Genomic DNA, 23,162 nt, shown 5'->3' on the forward strand with positions numbered 1-23,162 from the left:
GAGTTCTAGGAAGAATAAAAAGGGCCCCCCCCTTCCCTCTTGGGAGTTCCACCTTCAAGGGCACCTTTAAAAAAAGCATTAAGGGCTCAGCGGTGCCTTTTAGGAACTGCTCTGTGTTGCGCTAGTGTGGCGCCTCCCCAGCAGGAGGTCTGGGTGGGGATTGTGTCTCCTGAGGAACAGTCCCTCCCTGAGCTCGCAAGTAGGCAAGAGGAGAGCACTCATTGCACCATCTTATAGGATGGTGGAGTTTCTTATAGGATGGTGTTACCCAGTGGGGGAGGCAGTGATGGCGCTAGTCCATTGTGGGCCCTAAGCAGAAATATTTTGTGCCCCTTAATTCTAAATCAGGAAAGTTTTTAAAATAAAAAGTGAATGGGGGGCCCATGGAGCTGGTCAGGGCACTGAACAATTGTTTAGTCTGCTTATGTCTAGCTCTGGGTCGGGGGCAGGAGGCTAGATGAGGCCATAGTTGTATTTTCCCCTCCGTCCACTTTGGGGTGGCCAATGCCTCTCTGCGTTCTAGGAGGGAACAATCCCTGCAGCTGGGAAGAGAATATCTGGCCACTGCATTTGTGGGTAGAAGGCATGGCATGCCTAGTACCCTTTGCTCCTCTCCCTGCAAACATTCATACAGTGGCTGAGAACAATCTGGCCCAATTCCCTGTATTACATGGATACATAGCACTGCTCTGAATTTATTTTTAAGGCTTAATTTTATATTGTAATATAAAGAATGTGCAAGGAGGCCAGGTGGATAATACTTGTGGCATCTTAGCCATTGAATGTCTTGATTTTGGGTATTTAAATCCCGATCCTTTATGTGCAGTTTTGCTTTTCATGTTCTCATACAATTCAAGGAAGGTGTTAGACTATGGGCAGTTAAATAATAGTATGAGTGGAGGCAGCAGCTTATAGCACGCAGTACCTTTGCCCTGGGGGTTCGTAGTCTGTTGTCTCCTCTGTTGCTCAGAAGCATTATGGCATTTCAGTTCTGTGTAGGTCACCACCTCCTCGTTTATCTCTAGTGGGTTATAGCATAGAAATAGTGATTTTCATTCATTGGGCTGATAAATGTGGACAGCTCTGATTACAATCTATAGAACTATAAAACTTTCATTGCAGGATGTAGGGCATAGCAGAACTTTGGTATTAAAAGGTTTTGTCCCAAAACACAATGGTCTGCAGTAGCCTGTCAGTGTACTGGGGTCAACCAACTAACATCTGTGAATTCAGCATATGCATCTTATCACCTTGTTTCCAATATCTGACTCCTATTTAGAGTCCAATTTAGAGTCCTATTTACCCAAAAGTGTTGTTACATTTAAAGTTATTCATCTGACTTATATAACCCTTTGCACATACACTATAATAAGAAAATTACAGTTTCAAAGCTAAGCTTTAAAAGTTATGGAAATATCCAGTTAAGATAATGTATCTATTTGACTACCCTTGACTCATGCATTCTGCTAATGACAATCTTGAAATGTAAAATTTCACTTTACATACTTCAAAACAAATTGAACTGTGATCTACTAAGCATATTTATAAACTCATTAAACATTTCTAGTGCTATTTCCTTGATTTAAAGCTTGCTTCTTCTCCCATTGAAGTCAAAGGCTGTTTTACTATTGATTTCAGAGGAAACATGGCACTTGGCATTACGCTCTTCTAGATGGAGCCCATTGTTTTAATTTTTTTAAAGATTATTTTTAAATGTCATCTTCTCAAAAACTAACTGCTCAACTTCCTGGATGCTCAGTGGAAATCCTCTGTAGCTCAGGAAATTCTCTGCTGGACAGGAATGATCTTAAGGCTCTGGGATGGTAAATAAATATGAACAATTAAGGATCAGCCATGATTTCATGATATTGAAGGCAAAGCATAGAGAAAATGGTACTTTATTCACATATGGAAAGGAGAGAATTCACACGTCACCTGCTTTAATACTCCAACCACAAGGTATGACTTAAAGAGACTGTGTCTTGAACACAGGGCAAATCAACAACATCCATTGACATGGAGTGGTTTGTGATAACACAATCACAGAACTGTGTTCCAGGGCTCCAGGAGCATTTCAGTGCCTGACAGATGTTAACAAATTACTAAAATAATTGTGCCCGGCAATGAAGAAAAAGCTAATAATATAAGTAGATAAAGTCAGGTACTATGTGTACAGCTCAAGGAAGAGATTTAACACAGACAATAAAATATCAGTAATAGCAGATATGTTCTCAGGTGCTTACAAATATACCACACCTTTCTCCCTGGTGTTCTTAGGCGTCTTTTTCTTCTGGTGCTTGGAAGAAGTTTGAAATTTCAGGTCTACATAGGTCACTGACTGCTCACTCATTTCTGTTGCATTCTGGGATACAAAGGTTGGATTCAGTAGACTGAGATGAAAAATGGGATTTGATGGAAACTGATACTTGTACTATGGAACCACAACAACAAATGTCAGGATCTAATAGCAGAACAACTGAGGGTTTGGAAGAACCAAGCCTCCTTTTTACTGCACTGGGAATGTGGCACCTAGTTCTGAATGTGGGACATATTAATACTCACTGACAAAATAGAGGGATTCAGAAAAGAAAAACACAAATAAATAAAACCCTGCGAGGACAGATTTAGGAGTCTAGATAGAGCTACGATTTCATTTGCTCTGGCAGTGGAGAGAGGCTGGACACAATTTGGCTCCTAATGCTGGAGAACTCAATAGTTAGTGGCAGCAGTTAGATCTGCCAGTAGCAAAAGAGCCCCCAGTCAGACAATTTCTGGGTAATGTGGGAACTGGATTATTGCCCCCTCCCTTGGCTGACAGGGATGGTTGAGCTGGGGGAAATGCCTACAGCATATGTCATAAATGTGCAGTGTTACAAGGGGTACTCCTCTCTGCTCTCTCCTTAGCTTTCTAAAGGCTCTGGATATGATTCTTTACCTGTTTTATACAATTGACTTTAATAGGGATTGTGCACCTAAATCATTTAAAGAACAGAAGTATTTGTGGCACCTTAGAGACTAACAAATTTATTTGAGCATAAGCTTTCGTGGGCTACAGCCCACTTCATCGGATGCATGCAGTGGAAAATACAGTAGGAAGATATATAGATATAGATATAGATATAGCTATATACACAGAGAACATGAAACAATGGGTGTTACCATACACACTCTAACGAGAGTGATCAGTTAAGGTGAGCTATTACCAGCAGGCTTGACAAAGCACTGGCTGGGATGATTTCGTTGGGAATTGGTCCTGCTTTGAGCAGGGGGTTGGACTAGATGACCTCCTGAGGTCCCTTCCAACCCTGATATTCTATGATTCTATGAGAGAAAAAAAACTTTTTGTAGTGGTAATCAAAATGGTCCATTTGCAGCAGTTGACAAGAAGGTGTGAGGAAGAGTGTGTGTGTGGGGGGGAAATGAACACGGGGAAATAGTTTTACTTTGTGTAATGACCCATCCACTCCCAGTCTTTATTCTAGCCTAATTTAATGGTGTCCATTTTGCAAATTAATTCCAATTCAGCAGTCTCGATGGAGTCTGTTTTTGAAGTTTTTTTGTTGTAATATTGCGACTTTTAGTCTGTAATCGAGTGACCAGGGAGATTGAAGTGTTCTCCAACTGGTTTTTGAATGTTATAATTCTTGACGTCTGATTTGTGCCCATTTGTGTCCATTTATTCTTTTACAGGTACATTGCTGGCATATGATGGCATATATCACATTGGTAGATATTGGTAGATATACCAATGTGATGTGGATGGGAGTGGATGGGTCATTACACAAAGTAAAACTATTTTCCCATGTTTATTCCACACATACACCCCCCACACACTGTTCCTCACAACTTCTTGTTAACTGCTGCAAATGGACCATTTTGATAACCACTACAAAAAGTTTTTTTTCTCTCCTGCTGGTAATTGCTCACCTAAATTGATCACTCTCGTTAGAGTGTGTATGGTAACACCCATTGTTTCATGTTCTCTGTGTATATAGCTATAGCTATAGATCTTCCTACTGTATTTTCCACTGCATGCATCCGATGAAGTAGGCTATAGCCCATGAAAGCTTATGCTCAAATAAATTTCGTAGTTTTTAACGTGCCATAAGTACTCCTGTTCTTTTTGCAGATACAGACTAACATGGCTGCTACTCTGAAACTAAATCATTTAGGCTCTTTTGTTAAAAATCCCACCTTTAGGTATGTAAATATGGATTTAGGAACAGAACTTTAGACCTCAGTGCCTCCAAGAATTGACACTTGATTGGTGCACCTCCTCCATCTGCTCCTCCCCTTGTGTGATATCCTTTAGTACTATGCACATTGTGTTCTAGTACAGCATCACGGGACCACGTTATGCTCTGAGACAGCCCTGTGTACATCTAGCATAATTCCACGGAAATCACTGGAGTTATTCCAGATTTACACAGTCCAAAAGAGGTCATAGAATATCAGGGTTGGAAAGGACCTGAGGAGATCATCTAGTCCAACCTCTTGCTCAAAGCAGGACAAATCCCCAGGTTTTTTTATTGGTTTATTTTAACCCCAATTCCCTAAATTATCCTCTCAAGGATTGAGCTCACAACCCTGGGTTTAGCAGGCCAATACTCAAACCACTGAGATATCCCTCCCCACAATAAGTAAACCTGGAAAGGGGCTGAAAACATGAAGGTAGGGCAGGAAACCCACCCTGACGGACAGCTTGTCAGAATGTGGCCTCATGCTGCAGAGATAGAAGTGAAGGTGTCAATCCCATAATTCCACCACGATTTCAACAGCTTCCACCCCACCATCAACCTCAGCCTGGACCAATGTACGCGGGAGGTGCAAATAAGTGATGGTCACATTACCACCACCCTATACCGAAAACCTACCGACCGCTATGCCTACCTTCATGCCTCCAGCTTCCATCCCGGGCACACCACACGATCCATTGTATACAGCCAAGCACTGAGGTACAACTGCATCTGCTCTAACCCCTCAGACAGAGACCAACACCTACAAAATCTCCACCAAGCATTCTCAAAACTACAGTACAGCACAAAGAAATAAGGAAACAGATCAACAGAGCCAGACGTGTACCCAGAAGACTCCTACTGCAAGACAAACCCAAGAAAGAAACCAACAGCACTCCACTGGCCATCACATACAGTCCCCAGCTAAAACCCCACCAACACATCATCGGGGATCTACAACCCATCCTGGACTATGATCCCACACTTTCACAGGCCTTGGGTGGCAGGCCAGTCCTCGCCCACAGACAACCTGCCAACCTGAAGCATATTCTCACCAGTAACTGCACACCGCACCATAGTAACTCTAGCTCAGGAACCAATCCATGCAACAAACCTCGATGCCAACTCTGCTCACATATCTACACCAGTGACACCATCACAGGACCTAACCAGATCAGCCACACCATCACCGGTTCATTCACCTGCACGTCCACCAATGTAATATACGCCATCATATGCCAACAATGCCCCTCTGCTATGTACATCGGCCAAACTGGACAGTCTCTACGGAAAAGGATAAATGGACACAAATTAGATATTAGGAATGGCAATATACAAAAACCTGTAGAAGAACATTTCAACCTCCCTGGCCACACAATAGCAGATCTTAAGGTGGCCATCCTGCAGCAAAAAAACTTCAGGACCAGACTTCAGAGAGAAACTGCTGAGCTTCAGTTCATCTGCAAATTTGACACCATCAGTTCAGGATTAAACAAAGACTGTGAATGGCTTGCCAACTACAAAACCAGTTTCTCCTCCCTTTGTTTTCACACCTCAACTGCTAGAACAGGGCCTCATCCTCCCTGATTGAACTAACCTCGTTATCTCTAGCTTGCTTCTTGCCTGCATATATATACCCGCCCCTGGAAATTTCCACTACTTGCATCCGACGAAGTGGGTATTCACCCACGAAAGCTCATGCTGCAAAACGTCTGTTAGTCTATAAGGTGCCACAGGATTCTTTGCTGCTTTTACAGATCCAGACTAACACGGCTACCCCTCTGATATTTAATCTCATATTAATGTCTTCTATTTCATCCTTTGGGAGTCTGTAACAAGGATAATGCAGCAGACTGGAACGGTTAAGGGATCCCTGACTCTCACAGGCCAGGGAAGAACAGGAATCAGAGTTCAGAAGGGTCACAGGGGAAAGGAGTCCTCTTTCCCATTGGCTGGTTGAGGCAGGGAAGCCTCTGGGGGTTAGGAGCAGTGTTTTCAGTTGTGTTATTTTTCTCATTTTTGTTTGTTCTCATTGTTGTAAACAATAAAAGAAGGGGATGAAAAGGGACTTGGGCCTGGAGATTGCCTCCCTCCCCTAGCTGGTGAAACAGAGACCCTCTTCCCATCCCCACACGTGGTCTATACAACAATCCTGCACTGAACACAGACTGGGGCTTATACCTTCATATGTTTATCGTAGGATTCTGTCTAGAGCTTTATCCAGTCTAAGGTTAAACGTTTCCTGCAGAGGGATTTCCACCCCTCACCTGGGGAAACGTTTTTGTCTTACTTCCCTCCCTTCACGTCTAGCTCTACAGCCTCACACCACCCCGAACAGCCCGTTTCCCTCGTCAACGCTGATACACTTTCAATATTTCTAAACAGTTATTGTGCATCCCCTTATAGTCAGGGTTTGCACAAAGTTCATTATACACACGTACTTCTTCCATTTCTTGTTTATAAGTCAATCCCTCCAGCCCCTTTAATAGAGTTCATGTCTTTTCTCTGAATTCCTCCAAAACTTCCAACCACTTTCTGCCTTTTTTAAAAAAAGCAGCATGTTTATCTCACACTTTGGATTAGGGACCATGGCTAAAACATTCAAAAAATGGGTGCTAAACATTAGGCTTCCAAGTCTATGTGTGGGTGCCTATTTAAGCAGCCTGATTTTTAAAGTACTGAGCACCCAGTAGTAACCATAGACTTCAGAGATGCTGATGGGTGCTCAATATTTTTGAACATAAATCTACTTTCAGATGCCTAGATATTAATTTAGGAACCTAACTTTAGGCCCATTTTTAAGAACATATGACTATAAGAACGGCCAGACTGGGTCAGACTAAAGGTCTATCTAACCCAATATCCTGTCTTCCGATAGTGGCTAATGCCAGGTACTTCAGAGGGAATGAACAGAACAGGCAATCATCAAGTGATCCATCCCCTGTCACCCATTCCCAGCTTCTGGCAAACAGAGGCAAGGTACACCATTCCTGCCCAACCTGGCCAATAGCCATTGATCGACCTATCCTCTGAGATTTTTTTGAAAATCTTGGTCCATCTCCCTTATATTCTGTACAGACAGCTACACACTAGGTGTTCAACAAATAAATAATAAAATACAAATAATAATGACTGAAAATGGAAGTGCACAAAATTGAGTATGGTATTCTAGGTACACTCTCATCAGAGCCATAGAGACTGTAACACAGTGCATCTAACTATGCACAAATTATTATTTACCTTTTTGGAACCATAACACATTGCAAGTACACGTTTAATCTATTTTCCATTTCTTTCATCAGGACTGGCTTCCATTATTCCCTACCACTGAATAGCCATGTGTTGGATTATTACATCATATGTTATAGTTTAAATATAATTTTCTGCTTATTTTGCTAAACTTTCCAGATGTGTTTGGGTTATCTGTCTGATCTTGTTTGTGTTTGCAACAACCCTCCATTTAGCATCATCTGAGAATTACATGACATTAGTTTGCATTAACAGGCTATGTACTCCAGTTTCAAGACTATTTATGAAGCTGATAACTAACCAAGATCCTAACACTAAACTCAGTCTATTTTCATTTATCATTACACTTTTTTACAAGCAGCAAAGAATCCTGTGGCACCTTATAGACTAACAGATGTTTTGCAGCATGAGCTTTCGTGGGTGAATACCCACTTTGTCGGACTTGCATCCGACGAAGTGGGTATTCACCCACGAAAGCTCATGCTGCAAAACATCTGTTAGTCTATAAGGTGCCACAGGATTCTTTGCTGCTTTTACAGATCCAGACTAACACGGCTACCCCTCTGATGCTTTTTTACAGTATTTTTTACAAAATTCAACCATTTTCTAATTTAGTGATAATGTTCTTACCCAAGACTATTTGAAGTAACTTGCTAAGATTTCTTGAGAAACGGTCAAATTCCTTACTAAAAATTAAGATATTAGATCTCCGATCTTCCCCAGTTTATGCTGATCTGCTAGATTTGCCATATACAGTTAGATCGTCTACATACTGCACCAGAGATGCATAAAGTACAGAAAAGTAGAATTCTAATGCCTGTGATAATAAATCCTTCCACAGTCATTTAATACAAATAATAATAATGAAATTTTACTATATTTCATACTGTCTCTCTCAAAATGTAATCAGAAGAAAAATATTGTAAAAGGTTGCAGACATATGTCTATTTGACAATAACTAATTCCACTAATTTCTTGAATTATATCAAAGTAATAACTGTACCTCTTACAAAAACTACATGCTCTAACAATAAATGTCTCTGAAGAATGTGGGACTCATACCTTTGTAGCTCTTTGATAGGAGGCTGGTGTGCGGGAACTAGATCTTGAAGTGCCACAAATGGTTTTGTCCTTCATGAAAATCCCTTGGGGATGGAGAGAGAGACAGTTTGGTATCACCTTGTCATTGCCCTTGTAAGGAGATGGACAACAGGAGCTGAGAGGGGAAGAATTATTCACACTGCACTAGCCAATCTGAAACTTTACAGGAAGTTCTCACTCTGGTAGTTTGAAATGCGCTGCCCCCTCACAAAGCGCTCACAGGAACTTCTGCCTTTGTAGATTTACCTGTGAATTTAATCTGCTTTAGGTCACTTAAATATTGAATTTATTAAACAAGGTTGCCTAAGCAACCAATGCTCAGCTAGTGTCTCTGCACTTCTTAAAACATGGAGTGAGATTCTTCTGTCAGTTATTCTGGTGTAAATCCAGAGTAACTCCATTGAAGTGAATACATTCACTCCCTAGTTATACTGATATGAATGAAATCAGAGTCTAGCCTGTGGTCTCTGTGTTCAAGTTCCCTACTTGACTTACCGGGGAAGCAAGTAGCCCTGTGGAGAGTTAAGCTCTTCCAGGCTTTATCATGGAACTGTGGACTATGGTCAAGACACTTCCATTCTCTGGAAGAGGATGAAGCTATTTAGGTAAAGAAGAACAATCCCCAGTGTTTGCCTGAAGCATAACTAGGGGTCTACCAAATTTGCAGCCATGAAAATTGCATCACGGACACTGAAATCTGGTGTCCCCTGGGAAATATGGTCTCCAGGCACTCAGTTCTCAAGGCAAAACCATGCCACCCTTACTTCTCTGAAGCGGTTGGCAGGCAACTCTGCCTTCAGAGCTGGGTGTCTGGGAAGCAGCGTCTGCTCTCCTGCCACCCAGTTTCAGTGAGCACCACTGCCATTAGCACTGCAGAAGACTTTAAATGGCATTATGAGTGTCACAGTCATCCATCTGCCGACCAGACCGAGAGACTGGAGAAGTGTGCTGCTGGCCTGGAGATAGAATTCAAGATGTGACAGAGAGTCTGCCGAGACTGGTCAAGCCCTTGGACTTCTACCCCTTCCTACTTCTCCACGTGGGCACCAATGATACTGCCAAGAATGATCTTGAGAAGGTCACTGCAGACTATGTAGCTCTGGGAAGAAGGATAAAGGAGTTTGCGGCAAAAGTTGTGTTCTTGTCCATCCTCCATGTTGAAGGAAAAGGCCCAGGTAGGGACCCTCGAATTGTGCAGGTAAATGCATGGTTACACAGGTGGTGTCAGAGAGAGGGCTTTGGATTCTTCAACCATAGGATGTTGTTCCAGGAAGAAGGATTGCTAGGAAGAGATGGGATCCACCTAATGAAGAAAGGGATGAGTATCTTCGTAGGCAGGATTGCTAACCTAGTGAGGAGATCTTTAAACTAGGTACACCAGGGGACGATGACCTAAGCCCTGAGGTAAGTGGGGAAGTGGGATACTGGGAGGAAACACAAGGAGGAGGGTGCAACGGGGGGGGCCTCCTGATTCATACTGAGAAACAGGGCAATCGGCTTGTTATCTTAGGTGCATGTACATGAATGTAAGATGCCTGGGAAACAAGCAGGAAGAATTGGAAGTCCGGGCACAGTCAAAGAACTATGATGTGATTGAAATAACAGAGACTTGATGAGGTAGCTCACGTGACTGGAGCACTGTCATGCATGGGTATAAACTGTTCAGGAAGGACAGGCAGGGGAGGAAAGATGGAGGAGTTGCACTGTATGTAAGAGAGCAGTAAGATTGCTTAGAGCTCCAGTATGAAACTGGAAAAAAGCCTGTTGAGAGTCTTTGGGTTAAGTTTAGAAGCGAGAGCAGCAAGGGTGATGTCATGGGGATGTTTGCTATAGACCACAGGATCAGAAGGATGAGGTAGACAAGACTTCTTTCAGACAATTAACTGAAGTTTCCAGAACACAGGCCCTGGTTCTAATGGGGGACTTCAATCAACCTGACATCTGCTGGGAGAGCAATACAACAGTGCACAGTCAATCCAGGAAGTTTTTGGAGAGTGTTGGGGACAACTTCCTGGTGCAACAACTGGAAGAACGAACCAGGGGCCATTCTCCTCTTGACTTGCTTCTTACAAACAGGGAAGAATTGGTAGGGGAAATAGAATTGGGCGGCAACCTGGGCAGCAGTAATCATGTGATGGAGTTATAATAAAATGCCCCCTCCTTAGGGGTCCCCTGGGTAAGCACCAGTGTTGTATATTGCTAATGATTTTATATGCATTGGAAAGTATTTTGGGAAGGTTTGAAGGTGTGAGTGTGGAGTGGAAGATTCCTTTGCAGGTTACCAGAGGCCGAAGGGGGAGGAAGGGAGAAAGGAAAGGGTAAGAAACAAAACTGCCACCCAAGGCCAGTGCACACAAACAAGCTCTCTGCTGCCAAAGAGCCAGAAACCTGTGTCTTAACCCCAGCCAGCCGTGAGAAAGGAGAACTGAGCCAGAGAGAACTGAAGGGGTTGCAAAATTTGTAAGATTGCAAAGGTCAGTGAGTTGAAAAACAACAGTCTTGCGATCCTGAGACTGGTGTGTTTGGGGGAAACTAAGGGAGCTGCAGAAGGCCAGTTCGGACTGGTACTGAGAGCATGGGGAATGAGGGTCCCTGGACAAAAACGTTCCTGGAAGAACCCAGGGCTTAAAACCCTCCCGAGAGCTGAAGCAAATCGGAGATTTACAGCAGACCCTAGATGACCTGTGCATAGGACAGAACTCTTGTCTACCCTTCCCCATCTTCTTCTTACATTATACCCAGGCTTGGCCAGCCTTGAGTTGTACGTGTGTAAGTATGAAAGTGGGTTAGGGCTTGAGCACTAACGCTTTCTTCCTCCCTCTGAGTGACATGGGGTGTGCCCAGCATTCACCGCTGTTATTTGGTTAATAAAACTTTAAACTTAGTCACTTGGTGTGCTTCTTCATCTCCTCCCCTAAAGATCCTGCAGCCTCAGCCTGATCACTTGAAGCCCCAGACAGATTGATAACATAAATCTATCACATTTTTGGTGGAGAAGTGCGGAGGGGGAGGGCTCTGAGAGCACACCAACTATTCTAACTGTCTGTATTAAAAAATTGTTCAGCATGTTCCGGAAATGAATGGTCGCAATTGTGGACTCAGGAGTCCCGCAGCCATGGGTGACGGCATCCACGATGGGTTCAAGGCTGGATGCATGGGCATTAGGTAGCGTGGACATGGGAGTCCTGCTGCCTGGCCTGCTGGTGTCATGGGAGGCTGGTGGACCCGAATCTCAGAAGGGCAACAAAAAGGGACGGGACCCTTTTGCCTCTTTCAAAGTGGGGAAGGACCTCTTCCGGCTGGAGAGGGCTGTCACCAAGGTGGGACACGATCTCTGGGCTTCCATGGCTGAGCTTCAGAAAAGTGTGCAAAGCTAGCAGGATTTGTTAGACCTATATGCTGAGTATGAAAGGCAGAAGGGTAAAAACTTGAGGGCAGCTGTGGGATTGGTAAGGACTGCAGCGGCTATGTGGTATCAAATGTTGTTGGGGCAGAAAGAGGAGTTGGGGAAAAGGGAGGATGTGTATACTTGATAGCTAGTGGAAATTGAGCAACTGAAATTACTAACCAGGCGGCAACCCAAGCCTATGCCCAGGATAAGTTGCAGGCCTTAAGACAGAACTTCCAGGTGGAAAAAGTGGAATGCACCCACCTGGAAGCACTGGCTAAGCAAGTACCAGTCCTTCAGGCACTCATCAAAGATTTGACCATTCGTACCCAGCATACACTTCAATGGCAGTGTGCTCATCAGGAGAAGGAAATGGAACAGTTAAAATGCCAATTGGCCATGCATTCTGTCCAGGTGGCAAGCCTCATGGGGGATGACTCGGGTGACCCTTCTAAGGTCTTTGATCTCTCCCTTTGTGGGGATCCTCAATTTTGGACAGAACCTTGTTGCAACCCTATAGCAGCCCTCATTAAAACCAAGGAGAGGTCCGCCGAACAACTCCAGGATGGTAATTGGGTCGAGACTCAGCGTATTTCAGCCAAGATTCAGAGTCTGTTGGGCCTGGCAGACATCTTTATGTTGACTCGCGAGCTCAGCCTCTTTAAAACGGAAAAGGCCACTACCTGGCTCCTTTACCTCTGGAATATAATACATGTAAACAATTTGTCCCAGAAAAAAATCATGCGGGTGCTCACAACTGCCAGCCTGGAGCAGGTCTCCACCCTGAAGACACCGGTGACCCACTTGCAGGGAGAGGGGTCGCTTATCGTTCAAGCTGTAGCGGACGTCCTTCTTTCCACCAAAAAGAAGTATCTGTCCAACCTAGACCAGGCCCCGGGGCAAACAGGGTTGGATTATTTCTACCAACAGAGTTGATTTGTGGTTGTCCTGGAGCAAATCCAGCTGGTGAATGCGGAGCAGCGCCTCTTGGCCCAGCTCCTGTGGATCGTCACCCAGTTATGGGAGCTTACGGAGGGAATAAATGATTGGTGAGGGGATAAATTAGAATTATGGGCCGAAAACAAACCCAAAAATTGGAAGGCATTACAAAGAAAAATTATGCAAATTGCTAAGCATTTTGGGGAGCCAACTAAGAGAGTGAAAGTGGCTTCCCTCCAGGCTGCCCCAGGGGTGGGAGGCACCCTCATGAATACCAACCGGTACCAGCAGAAGGAGGGAAGGGGAAAGCAAAGGGACGGTCAAACTGGTGTCCCCGGGAGCCCTGGTCCTCACTGTTAACTAAAGAGGACTTGGATAAGAAAGGGGCTGAGGTTCATAGGCAAGCTTGGCGCTCCCTCTGGGATCTGGGGGAGGATATGAGTTGGTGGGATAGGAAACCCACCATCCTTTTGGTGGAAAGGCTATTGGCCCTCTCTGCCAGGCGGGAGGAACAGGCTGCATGCATCTGTGAAACCCAGGCCCACATGGCGCGAGATCAGTCACCCTCGCCCCGATCCATGGCAGCCTCTACATCTTCCACTCCTCCAGGGGAAGACTACTGCCAGCTCCACAATCAGCTCTCACAGACTGGGGACCCCAGGGAGGGCTCTGATTAGGGCAGCCCCATTGTCAGACTGGGTCCCGCTGGCAGTATGTGGGATAAGGCGACCTGGGACTCTAACCAACATGCCAAAATCACCGTTGTAGTCGCTAAGCACCCATGCATGGCCCTGTTAGACACTGGGGCAGGCATAAACATGTTAAATATTACCCCTGTTGAGGGCTCCCCACTCAGCTCTCAGCCTTCAATTCGGGGCCATGGCAGCAACAAACCTGTGATCAGGTCCCAGTTACTATTGTAGGGACTGTCTTATATGCCTCATTTACTATTGACTCTTCCTCTATGGAGAAGGTAATTTTGGGAATGCCCTGAATGCTGGAACAGGGGCTTTGGTTTAACCCTTACAACCAAGGAGGCATGTTTTGGCAGGAGTTGCGTATGCCTCTGCCTCAGGACGAGGGGAGGTGGTTTGTCACCGCTGCAGTGGCAGCGCTAACCATGCAGGAGGAAGCATTTTGGAGACAGATGGTGCCAGGGGTGTGGCAAGCGTATCCCTATGAGTGTAATAGGCATAAGATGGCGCTGGTGGAGGTGGTGCATTACCTTGCAACAACAATATCCTTATTCCAAAGCAGTGGAGGAGGGCATCACGGGGGTGATTGCAGCCTTAAAGAAGCAAGAAGTGCTGCGGACTACCCACATCCCCTTTAACAGCCCGGTCTTTCCAGTGCTGAAAGCGGGGGGGTCAGGCTTGGCGCCTCACCATAGACTACCAAAAAATAAACCAAGGCACCCCCCATGATGGCACCAGTGTTCGCCTCAATGCCTGAGGTCTGTTCCATGTGCAGCCATGAAACAAATGGTTTTTGGTTATTGATCTGGCCAATTGCTTTTTTGCTTTGCCCCTCACCCCTCCCTCTCAGGACCGCTTTACGTTTCAGTTGAGGGGAAAACAGTTCACCTTCACATGAGTCCCCATGGGGTTCCACAATGTCCTCTCCATTGCCTACCAACATGTGGTGGCCATGCTGGATGAAATGCCTCCTGAGGTCCATTGCCATGTCATTTTGTATGTGGATGACTTGGTGGTGCATGGGGAAACGGAGTCCCAAGTGCAAGATACCACCCAAACAGTTCTAACAAAGATTGAAGAGACCAGGTTCAAGGTGTCATTAAAAAAAAGCTCAGTTGGTCCAGCATTCAGTCATCTACTTGGGTATCACCCTGGAGGAAAAGGGTAGACTAGTGAATGGCCTTCAAGGGAAAGGTTCTTAAATCCTTGCTTGCTGCCCTAAATATCAAACAACAAATCCACATCAGTTATCGGCCACAGAGGCAGCGGCACTGTGGAAAGGCGGAACCAGGATCTTAAAATTGCCCTCTGTAAAATGTGCTCAGCTTTGGGAATGGATTGGCCCCAAAAACTGCCTACTATCTTAGCTTCTTTATGCAATTCCAACCATTTAGGCACCGCGTATACCGCCACCACATCCTTTTTGGTTGTCCAATGATGTGGGGTAATCTCTGGGAATGGGAGGGGAATTTACTTGCCAATTCGCCAGACAGTCGGTATATTGCACAATTTTTTAAAAAGCTATGTAAAACCTGCAAAACTAGCTTGGGATTCTGTGTGCTCCCAGCTCCAACAATATTTAACCCAACAAGTCCGTAGCATCCAGAAAGATATGCTCCATAAAGCCTGGCCCAGGAAAATCCATTCCCACTCAGGGATTCCCCAGGAGAAATGGCCTTTTTGCTATTCCTGGAGGCTTACTAATTGGAAGTGCACCAGCATAGCCTGCTCCTTCACGGCCTTTGTGGGACCAGGAGTATGGACCAAGGAGACCAAGGAGTATGGGCCCCTGCTATAAAAATCCAACCAGACCCTTGGAAAGGCTACCTCTGGGACTGGGTGGTCCATCGCGACGTGTGGAAGGTGGTTCCCCCCAAAGACATGGCTAAGTGGTATGTGCTGACTGCATCCCCCGACTATCAGCACATATGGATTGCAGAGGGCAACACCTGGAAGCTATGGCCTATGGATCCCCCTCAAATAATGTGTAAAAAAGGGCAATGTCAGGCCACTTTTATGACGTGGGTCAACACATCTGCTGGGAAGGGGAGGCATTGGGATATGCCCCCACTATGGCACATTTGTTTACCAATACCTCTGCATGTGTTTGAAGGACCACCTACCCCAGGGTGCCCCTCGATTTGCTGTTACAACCTCAAGCACAAAATAATTCGGTGCATTGGCCTGCTCTTATTCAAAGTATTATTAATGTTTCTAATTATATTGTGTTTAATTTTTCATAAATTATACCCAATGTTTTTCTCCCATTGGCGCACACCCGTAAGCAACTTACCATGTTCCAGACAGATGCCTCTTCCTTTATAGTGTTGCAGCACACATTCAATGTGAAAAAGCTGCCTTTGCCATTCAAATGGGGCATCTATGTCAACAAGGGGATGTGTTATGCTGTGTTACTAATGAAGCAAGAAGCCACTATTGGCTGGTGTATGCAATTGTTGCTGCCCTAATAATTTTGTTTTTCATATATTGCTGCTTGTGGAAAAGGCCAACAGTGACACTAGCCACAGAGTTGGAGGGAGGGTGGAAACCTAAGTGGTGACCCCTCACAATGGGATGTTGATTTGGGGCCAAGGGGGGGACTGTTACAATAAAATACCCCCCCATGGGGTCCCCTGGGTAAGCACCAGCATTGTATATTGCTAATGATTTTATATGCATTGGAAAGTATTTTGGGAAGGGTTGAAGGTGTGAGTGTGGAGTGGAAGATTCCTTTGCAGGTTACCAGAGGCCGAAGGGAGAGGAAGGGAGAAAGAAAAGGGTTAGCTCAGTGATTTAGCTAGGCCGAAAGATAAGGAATGAAACTGCCGCCCAAGGGCAGTGCACACAAACAAGCCCTCTGCTACCAAAGAGCCAGAAGTCTGTGTTTCAACCCCAGCCAGCCATGAGAAAAGAGAACTAAGCTAAACAGAACTGAAGAGGTTGCAAAACTTGTAAGATCGCATAGGTCAGTGAGTTGAAAAACAACAGTATCGCGACCCTGAGACCAGTGGGCTTTGGGGACACTAAGTGTAAGGGGACTGTTGCCCCCTTACTAACATTCAGTGGGGGTGTTTTGGTTGCTAGCTCCCAGCACTAAAAGGGGAGGGATCGATGGCAAATCAGGACCCTGAGACTGACAGTCCCCAGGAACAATGGCAAGAGGCCAATGCTCCATGTCAGCCTGATTGACAGGGCGGGCCGGCTAATCAAGGAGACAGAAGGCCAGGGTGGGTCCCGTCCTCCCTGTGAGCAGGAATGTGTCTGAGTCAGACAGAGTGGGGCTGAGCTAAGGAGAAAGCAGGGGCCCAAGCTGAGCTGGAGAGCAGAGCCGGGCCAGATCCAGAGGGGCCAGAGCTGCAGCCACAGAGCCAGAGGCACAGCCCAGGGAGAGCAGATCCTGTGCTGGGAGCAGAGCTGCAGCCAGAGAGCCAGGTGTGGTGAGCAACTGGGGCCAGCCAAGGGGGGAACCTTGGTAAAAGGGCCCAGCGCAGAAAGACGCCCCAGCCAAGGGTCCATGCAGGCCAGGCTGGGAGGGGGATCTTAACCCGACGGGGGGCTGACGCTGGGAAGAAGGGTACCACCACCCAAAGCCTGGAGGTGTGTGGTCACCGCCATTGCAAGTGTCTAACCGGTAGCATAACTGCAGCACAGCCAGGGCCTGAGAAGGCGGCCTGGGACCTACAAGGAACAGACTGCAAAGTGCTTTGATGTCCAGAGACACTGTTTGTAATGTTCCCTGCCACAGAGCAGGGTGATGTGTTTTCCTGTAACCTTTCCCATTTTTTCTTATTCTTTTCTTTAAATTAATTGTTAAGTAAACAACTTGTATTTGCTTTAAATTGTATGGAATAATCAGTGGGTCAGGGAGGTGCCCAGTGCAGAGAGGGTACCCCAGAGTGGGGACACCTTAGCCCCTGTCCTAGGTGACCACAGCAGGGTTGGGAGTTGAGCCCCCCAGGAATCCTGGGCCCAGCCTTGTTGGGGCTACGAGAACTCTGCCAGACAGGAGAGTCCTCAAGGGCAGGGAGGCCTCTAGGTAAAGGAAGTGGGAGCGAGGATTCAGATCCTTTCGCTAGCCCACTTCACCAGGGTAGCACAGAAGCCAGGAAAGTTCCCCACAATAGCGGGACCATTCTCCCGCTTACATAAGGGAGCCGCAGACGGTCAGTTCGGACTGGTACCAAGAGCATGGGGGACGAGGGTCCCTGGATGAAAACGTCCCTGAAAGAACCCAGGTCTTAAAATCCTCCCAAAAGCTAAAGCAAGTCAGAAAATTACAGCGGATCCTAAACAACCTGTGCATAGGGCAAAACTCTTGCCTACCCTTCCCCCCTCTTCTTCTTACGTTACACCCAGGCTTGACCAGCCTTGGGTTGTACGTATGTAAGTATAAAATTGGGTTAGGGCTTGGGCACTAATGCTTTCTTCCTCCCTCTCAGTGATGTGGGGTGCACGCAGCACGCACCGCTGTTATTTGGTTAATAAAGCTTTAAACTTAGTCACTTGGTGTGCTCCTTCATCTCCTTCCCTAAAAATCCTGAGTCCTCAGCCTAATCACCTAAAGCTCCAGGCAAATTGGTAACATAAATCTGTCACAATGGCTGAGTTCAGGATTCTCACAAAAGGAAGAAAGGAGAGTAGCAAAATATGGACCCTGGACTTCAGAAAAGCAGATTTTGACTCCCTTAGGGAACTGATGGGCAGGATCCCCTGGGAAGCTAATATGAAGGGGAAAGGAGTCAAGGAGAGCTGTCTGTATTTTAATGAAGCATTATTGAGGGTGCAGGGTCAGACCATCCCGAAGTGCAGAAAGAATAGCAAATATGGCAGGCGACCAGTTTGGCTTAACAGTGAAATCTTCGGTGAGCTTAAAAACAAAAAGGAAGCTTACAAGAAGTGGAAACTTGGACAGATGATTAGGGAGGAGTATAAAAATATTGCTCAAGCATGCAGATGTGTAATCAGGAAGACCAAAACACAACTGGAGTTGCAGCTAGCAAGGGATGCGAAAGGTAACAAGAAGGGTTTCTACAGGTATGTTAGCAACAAGAAAAAGGTCAGGGAAAGTGTGGGACCCTTAATGAATGGGGGAAGGCAACCGAGTGACAGACGATATGGAAAAAGCTGAAGTACTAAATGCTTTCTTTGCCTCGGTCTTCACAGACAAGGTCAGCTCCCACACTGCTGTCCTAGACAACACAGTATGGGGAGGAGGTGAGCAGACCTCAGTGGTGAAAGAACAGGTTAAGGACTATTTATAAAAACTGGACATGCATATGTCCAGGGGTCCATATCTAATGCATCCGAGGGTGCTGAGGCTGATGTGATTGCAGATCCATTGGCCATTATCTTTGAAAACTTGTGGTGATCAGGGGAGATCCTGGACGACTGGAAAAAGGCAAATATAGTGCCCGTGTTTAAAAAAGGGAAGAAGGAGAACCCGGGCAACCACAGACCAGTCAGACTCACCTCAGTCCCTGGAGAAATCATGGTGCAGGTCCTCAAGGAAACCATTTTGAAGCACTTGGAGGAGAGAAAAGTGATCAGGAACAGTCAACATGGATTCACCAAGGGCAAGTCATTGCTGACCAACCTGATTGCCTTCTATGATGAGATAACTGGCTCTATGGATATGGGGAAAACAATGGACGTGATATATCTTGACTCTAGCAAAGCTTTTGATACGGTCTCCCACAGTATTCTTGCCAGCAAGTTAAAAAAAGTATATATTGGATGTATGGACTATAAGGTAGATAAAAAGCTGGCTAGATTGTTGGGCTCAATGGGTAGTGATCAATGCCTTGATGTCTAGTTGGCAGCCAGTATCAAGCGGAGTGTCCCAGGGGTTGGTCCTGGGGCCGGTTTTGTTCAATATAGAATCACAGAATATCAGGGTTGGAAGGGACCTCAGGAGGTCATCTCGTCTAACCCCCTGCTCAAAGCAGGACCAATCCCCAACTAAATCATCCCAGCCAGGGCTTTGTCAAGCTGGGCCTTAAAAACCTCTAAGGATGGAGATTCCACCACCTCCCTAGGCAACCCATTCCAGTGCTTCACCATCCTCCTAGTGAAAAAGTTTTTCCTAATGTCCAACCTAAACCTCCCCCTCTGCAACTTGAGACCATTACTCCTTATTCTGTCATCTTCTACCACTGAGAATAGTCTAGATCCATCCTCTTTGGAACCCCCTTTCAGGTAGTTGAAAGCAGCTATCAAATCCCCCCTCATTCTTCTCTTCTTCAGGCTAAACAATCCCAGTTCCCTCAGCCTCTCCTCATAAATCATGTGCTCCAGCCCCCTAATCATTTTTGTGGCCCTCTGCTGGACTCTCTCCAATTTATCCACATCCTTCTTGTAGTGTGGGGCCCAAAACTGGACACAGTACTCCAAATGAGGACTCACCAGTGCTGAATAGAGGGGAATGATCGTGTCCCTCGATCTGCTGGAAATGCCTCTACTTATACAACCCAAAATGCCATTAGCCTTCTTGGCAACAAGGGCACACTGTTGACTCATATTCAGCTTTTCGTCCACCGTAACCCCTAGGTCCCTTTCTGCAGAACTGCTGCCCATCCATTCGGTCCCTAGTCTATAGCAGTGCATGGGATTCTTCGGTCCTAAATGCAGAACTCTGCACTTGTCCTTGTTGAACCTCATCATAAGAGGAGAAGCCAAGAGGAAAATTTTAGGCTTTCAAAATTCCTCCTGTAGACAAGCCAATCTCAGCTGCTGGAGAGCAGCACAAGAGTCTGAGTGATAGAAATATTTCAAAATTGCATTTAGCATGGATTTAGAGACAAATTTATGCTGCAGTGAGTGCTGGAAATAACAGTAATAATAAGAGTATCATCGTAGCCAGTCCTTCTGACCTCATCAACCCTTCTTTCAATCCCTTCACTGGTTCCACCTTTCTCATTCCATAAAATTCAAACTTAAAGGTCATTCACATCTCTTGTCTTCCATACTTATATTCTCTTGCAATCCTGGTCTCTGTTCTTCACCAGCAATGCTAGCCCCAGCCTCCCATTCATCCACTGTCTTCTTCATACTTTCTGCTATGTCGTCCCTCTTGCATTATCTGAACTGATCTATAAAGGCACAGAACCCTCTCCTCCTTCAAACCCTTTTCAAGATCTACATCTTTTGTGATCAGCTTGAAGATCCTGCTGCTGAATGCAAGATCAGCTGTCCACAAAACCAACACCCTCCATGATCTCATTTTGGATGAAGCACTTGGCCTTGCTCTCAGCAGTGACACATGGTTTGTGCTATAGAGTAACTCCTCCCTGAAGTGTAGAGTTGTCACACTTCCTGGGGACTCTTCATGTTGCCTTTGGTTTCCTGTGACACACTTCCAGCTGGGAGCAAAAACCAAGGTGACCAGGATAGGGAAGTTGTAGACTGCAGCCAAATTCACAGCAGGTTTTTTTTAATGTTATTGCTGTATATAGTTTCTGTACTTCATAATCGGTTTATCTTAATACCAATCAACTCATTAGTAGGATACTATATGGAACCAGCAGAGGAAGGCAAGGATTGCTGGCAGGCTCTCTGAGAGGTAACACTGAAATGACTACTACAGAGCCTATTCAACTGCAAGTAACTTCCCCACCAGTTCTGAGAATCAGGAGAAACAATGAATATGCCTGAAAAAAGTTCAAAGAGCAATTTGAACTGTATATGAAAGCCACAATGATAAATAAACTGGAGGATGAGCAAAAGATTGCTCTGCCTTTAACAGTGGCAGGCACAGAAGCCCTAGATGTACACAGTGAGTGCGACACAGATGATGGTGAGGAAAGAGAGTTAAGCTTTGCAGAAACAGTGAAAATGTTTGGGGAGCAGTGTGTCCCCAGAAAAAAATGTTAGTTGTGAAATATATATGCTCAGGATCCAGAACACAAAATGAAGGGGAAGCAATGCAGGAGTTTGTCACAGAGTTAAAATTAAAAGACTTTCTTATTAAAGAACGAATTGTCCTGGGATGCAGTGATGTGACCCTCTTGGGATTCAGAGACCGTGGCCCCTTTCAAATCTCATTCTGAGGTCGAGAAAGAGCTGGTTGTTCTAGGGGGAGGGAGTGGAGAGAGGGATAGTGACGGGGTGGGGGGCGGGAGGGACTGTAGCTCCACACAAGAGGAACTACAGGAAGCAGCCGGTGATGTTTCAGGACAGGAGCACGGAGGAGCACCATGTCAGGAACATGAGAATGGCCATACTCGGTCAGACTAATGGTCCATCTAGCTCGGTATCCTGTCTTCCAGCATTGGCCAATGCCAGTTGCCCCAGAGGAAATGAACAGAACAGTTAATCATCAAGTGAGTCATTCCCTATCGCCCATTCCCAGCTTCTGGCAAACAAAGGCTAGGGACCTACAAAGGATAAACTGGAGCCAGATCCAGTATCACTGTTACCCAAAACTGTATAGTGTCATACATACTGGGCCTTGTGACTTTGCACTGGGAATAAAGAGGGAGACTGTAGCAAAAAAGAAGCTTATAAGAAGTGGAAGATTGGACAAATGACCAGGGAGGAGTATAAAAATATTGCTCAGGCATGCAGGAGTGAAATCAGGAAGGCCAAATTACACTTGGAGTTGCAGCTAGCAAGAGATGTTAAGAGTAGCAAGAAGGGTTTCTTCAGGTATGTTAGCAACAAGAAGAAAGTCAAGGAAAGTGTGGGCCCCTTGCTGAATGAGGGAGGCAACCTAGTGACAGAGGATGTGGAAAAAGCTAATGTACTCAATGCTTTTTTTGCCTCTGTCTTCACAAACAAGGTCAGCTCCCAGACTGCTGCACTGGGCAGCACAGCATGGGGAGGAGGTGACCAGCCCTCTGTGGAGAAAGAAGTGGTTCGGGACTATTTAGAAAAACTGGACGAGCACAAGTCCATGGGCCAGATGTGCTGCATCTGAGGGTGCTAAAGGAGTTGGCGGATGTGATTGCAGAGCCATTGGCCATTATCTTTGAAAAATCATGGCAATCGGGGGAGGTCCCAGATGACTGGAAAAAGGCTAATGTAGTGCCCATCTTTAAAAAAGGGAAGAAGGAGGATCCAGGGAACTACAGGCCAGTCAGCCTCACCTCAGTCCCTGAAAAAATCATGGAGCTGGACATGCGCCCTTCCTTACACAAGGCAACAAAAACTATTAAAGATGTAGAAAACATGACCTATGATGAAAGATTGAAAAAAATTGGTTTTGTTAGGTCTGCAGAAGAGAAGGTATCATAAGTCTTCAAGTATGTAAAAGGTTTTATAAAGAGAAGGGTGATAAATTGTTCTCCTTAACCACTGAGGATAGCGCTAGAAACAATAGGCTTAAGTTGTAACAAAGATTTCGGTTAGACATTAGGAAAATCTTCTTAACTGTAAGGGTAGTTAAGCACTGAAACAAGTTACCTAGGGAGGTTGTGGAATCTTTGTCTTTGGAAATTTTTAAGAAAAATGTCAGACAAACACCTGCCAGGAATGGTCTAGATAATACTTAGTCCTGACTCGGTGTAGAGGACTGGACTAGATGACCCATCAAGGTCCCTCTCAGTAATACATTCTCTT

General features: G+C 45.5%; 1 protein-coding gene across 1 annotated transcript in view; it reads right to left on the bottom strand.

Moving 5' to 3' along the window:
* Window positions 1-23,162, bottom strand: part of LOC123367738 (natural killer cells antigen CD94-like) — a 38,333-nt gene that overhangs the window by 11,324 nt on the left and 3,847 nt on the right. Inside the window, exons 2-4 of the mRNA XM_045012115.1 lie at window positions 8,547-8,629; window positions 2,257-2,362; window positions 926-1,021 (exon numbers count right to left, since the gene is read on the bottom strand). Of these exons, the coding sequence (XP_044868050.1) occupies window positions 926-1,021; window positions 2,257-2,362; window positions 8,547-8,629 (285 nt within the window). The remainder of the gene's footprint in view (window positions 1-925; window positions 1,022-2,256; window positions 2,363-8,546; window positions 8,630-23,162) is intronic.

This window comes from Mauremys mutica, chromosome 1, assembly GCF_020497125.1.
Source record: "Mauremys mutica isolate MM-2020 ecotype Southern chromosome 1, ASM2049712v1, whole genome shotgun sequence".
In the NCBI taxonomy this organism is placed as follows: domain Eukaryota; kingdom Metazoa; phylum Chordata; order Testudines; family Geoemydidae; genus Mauremys; species Mauremys mutica.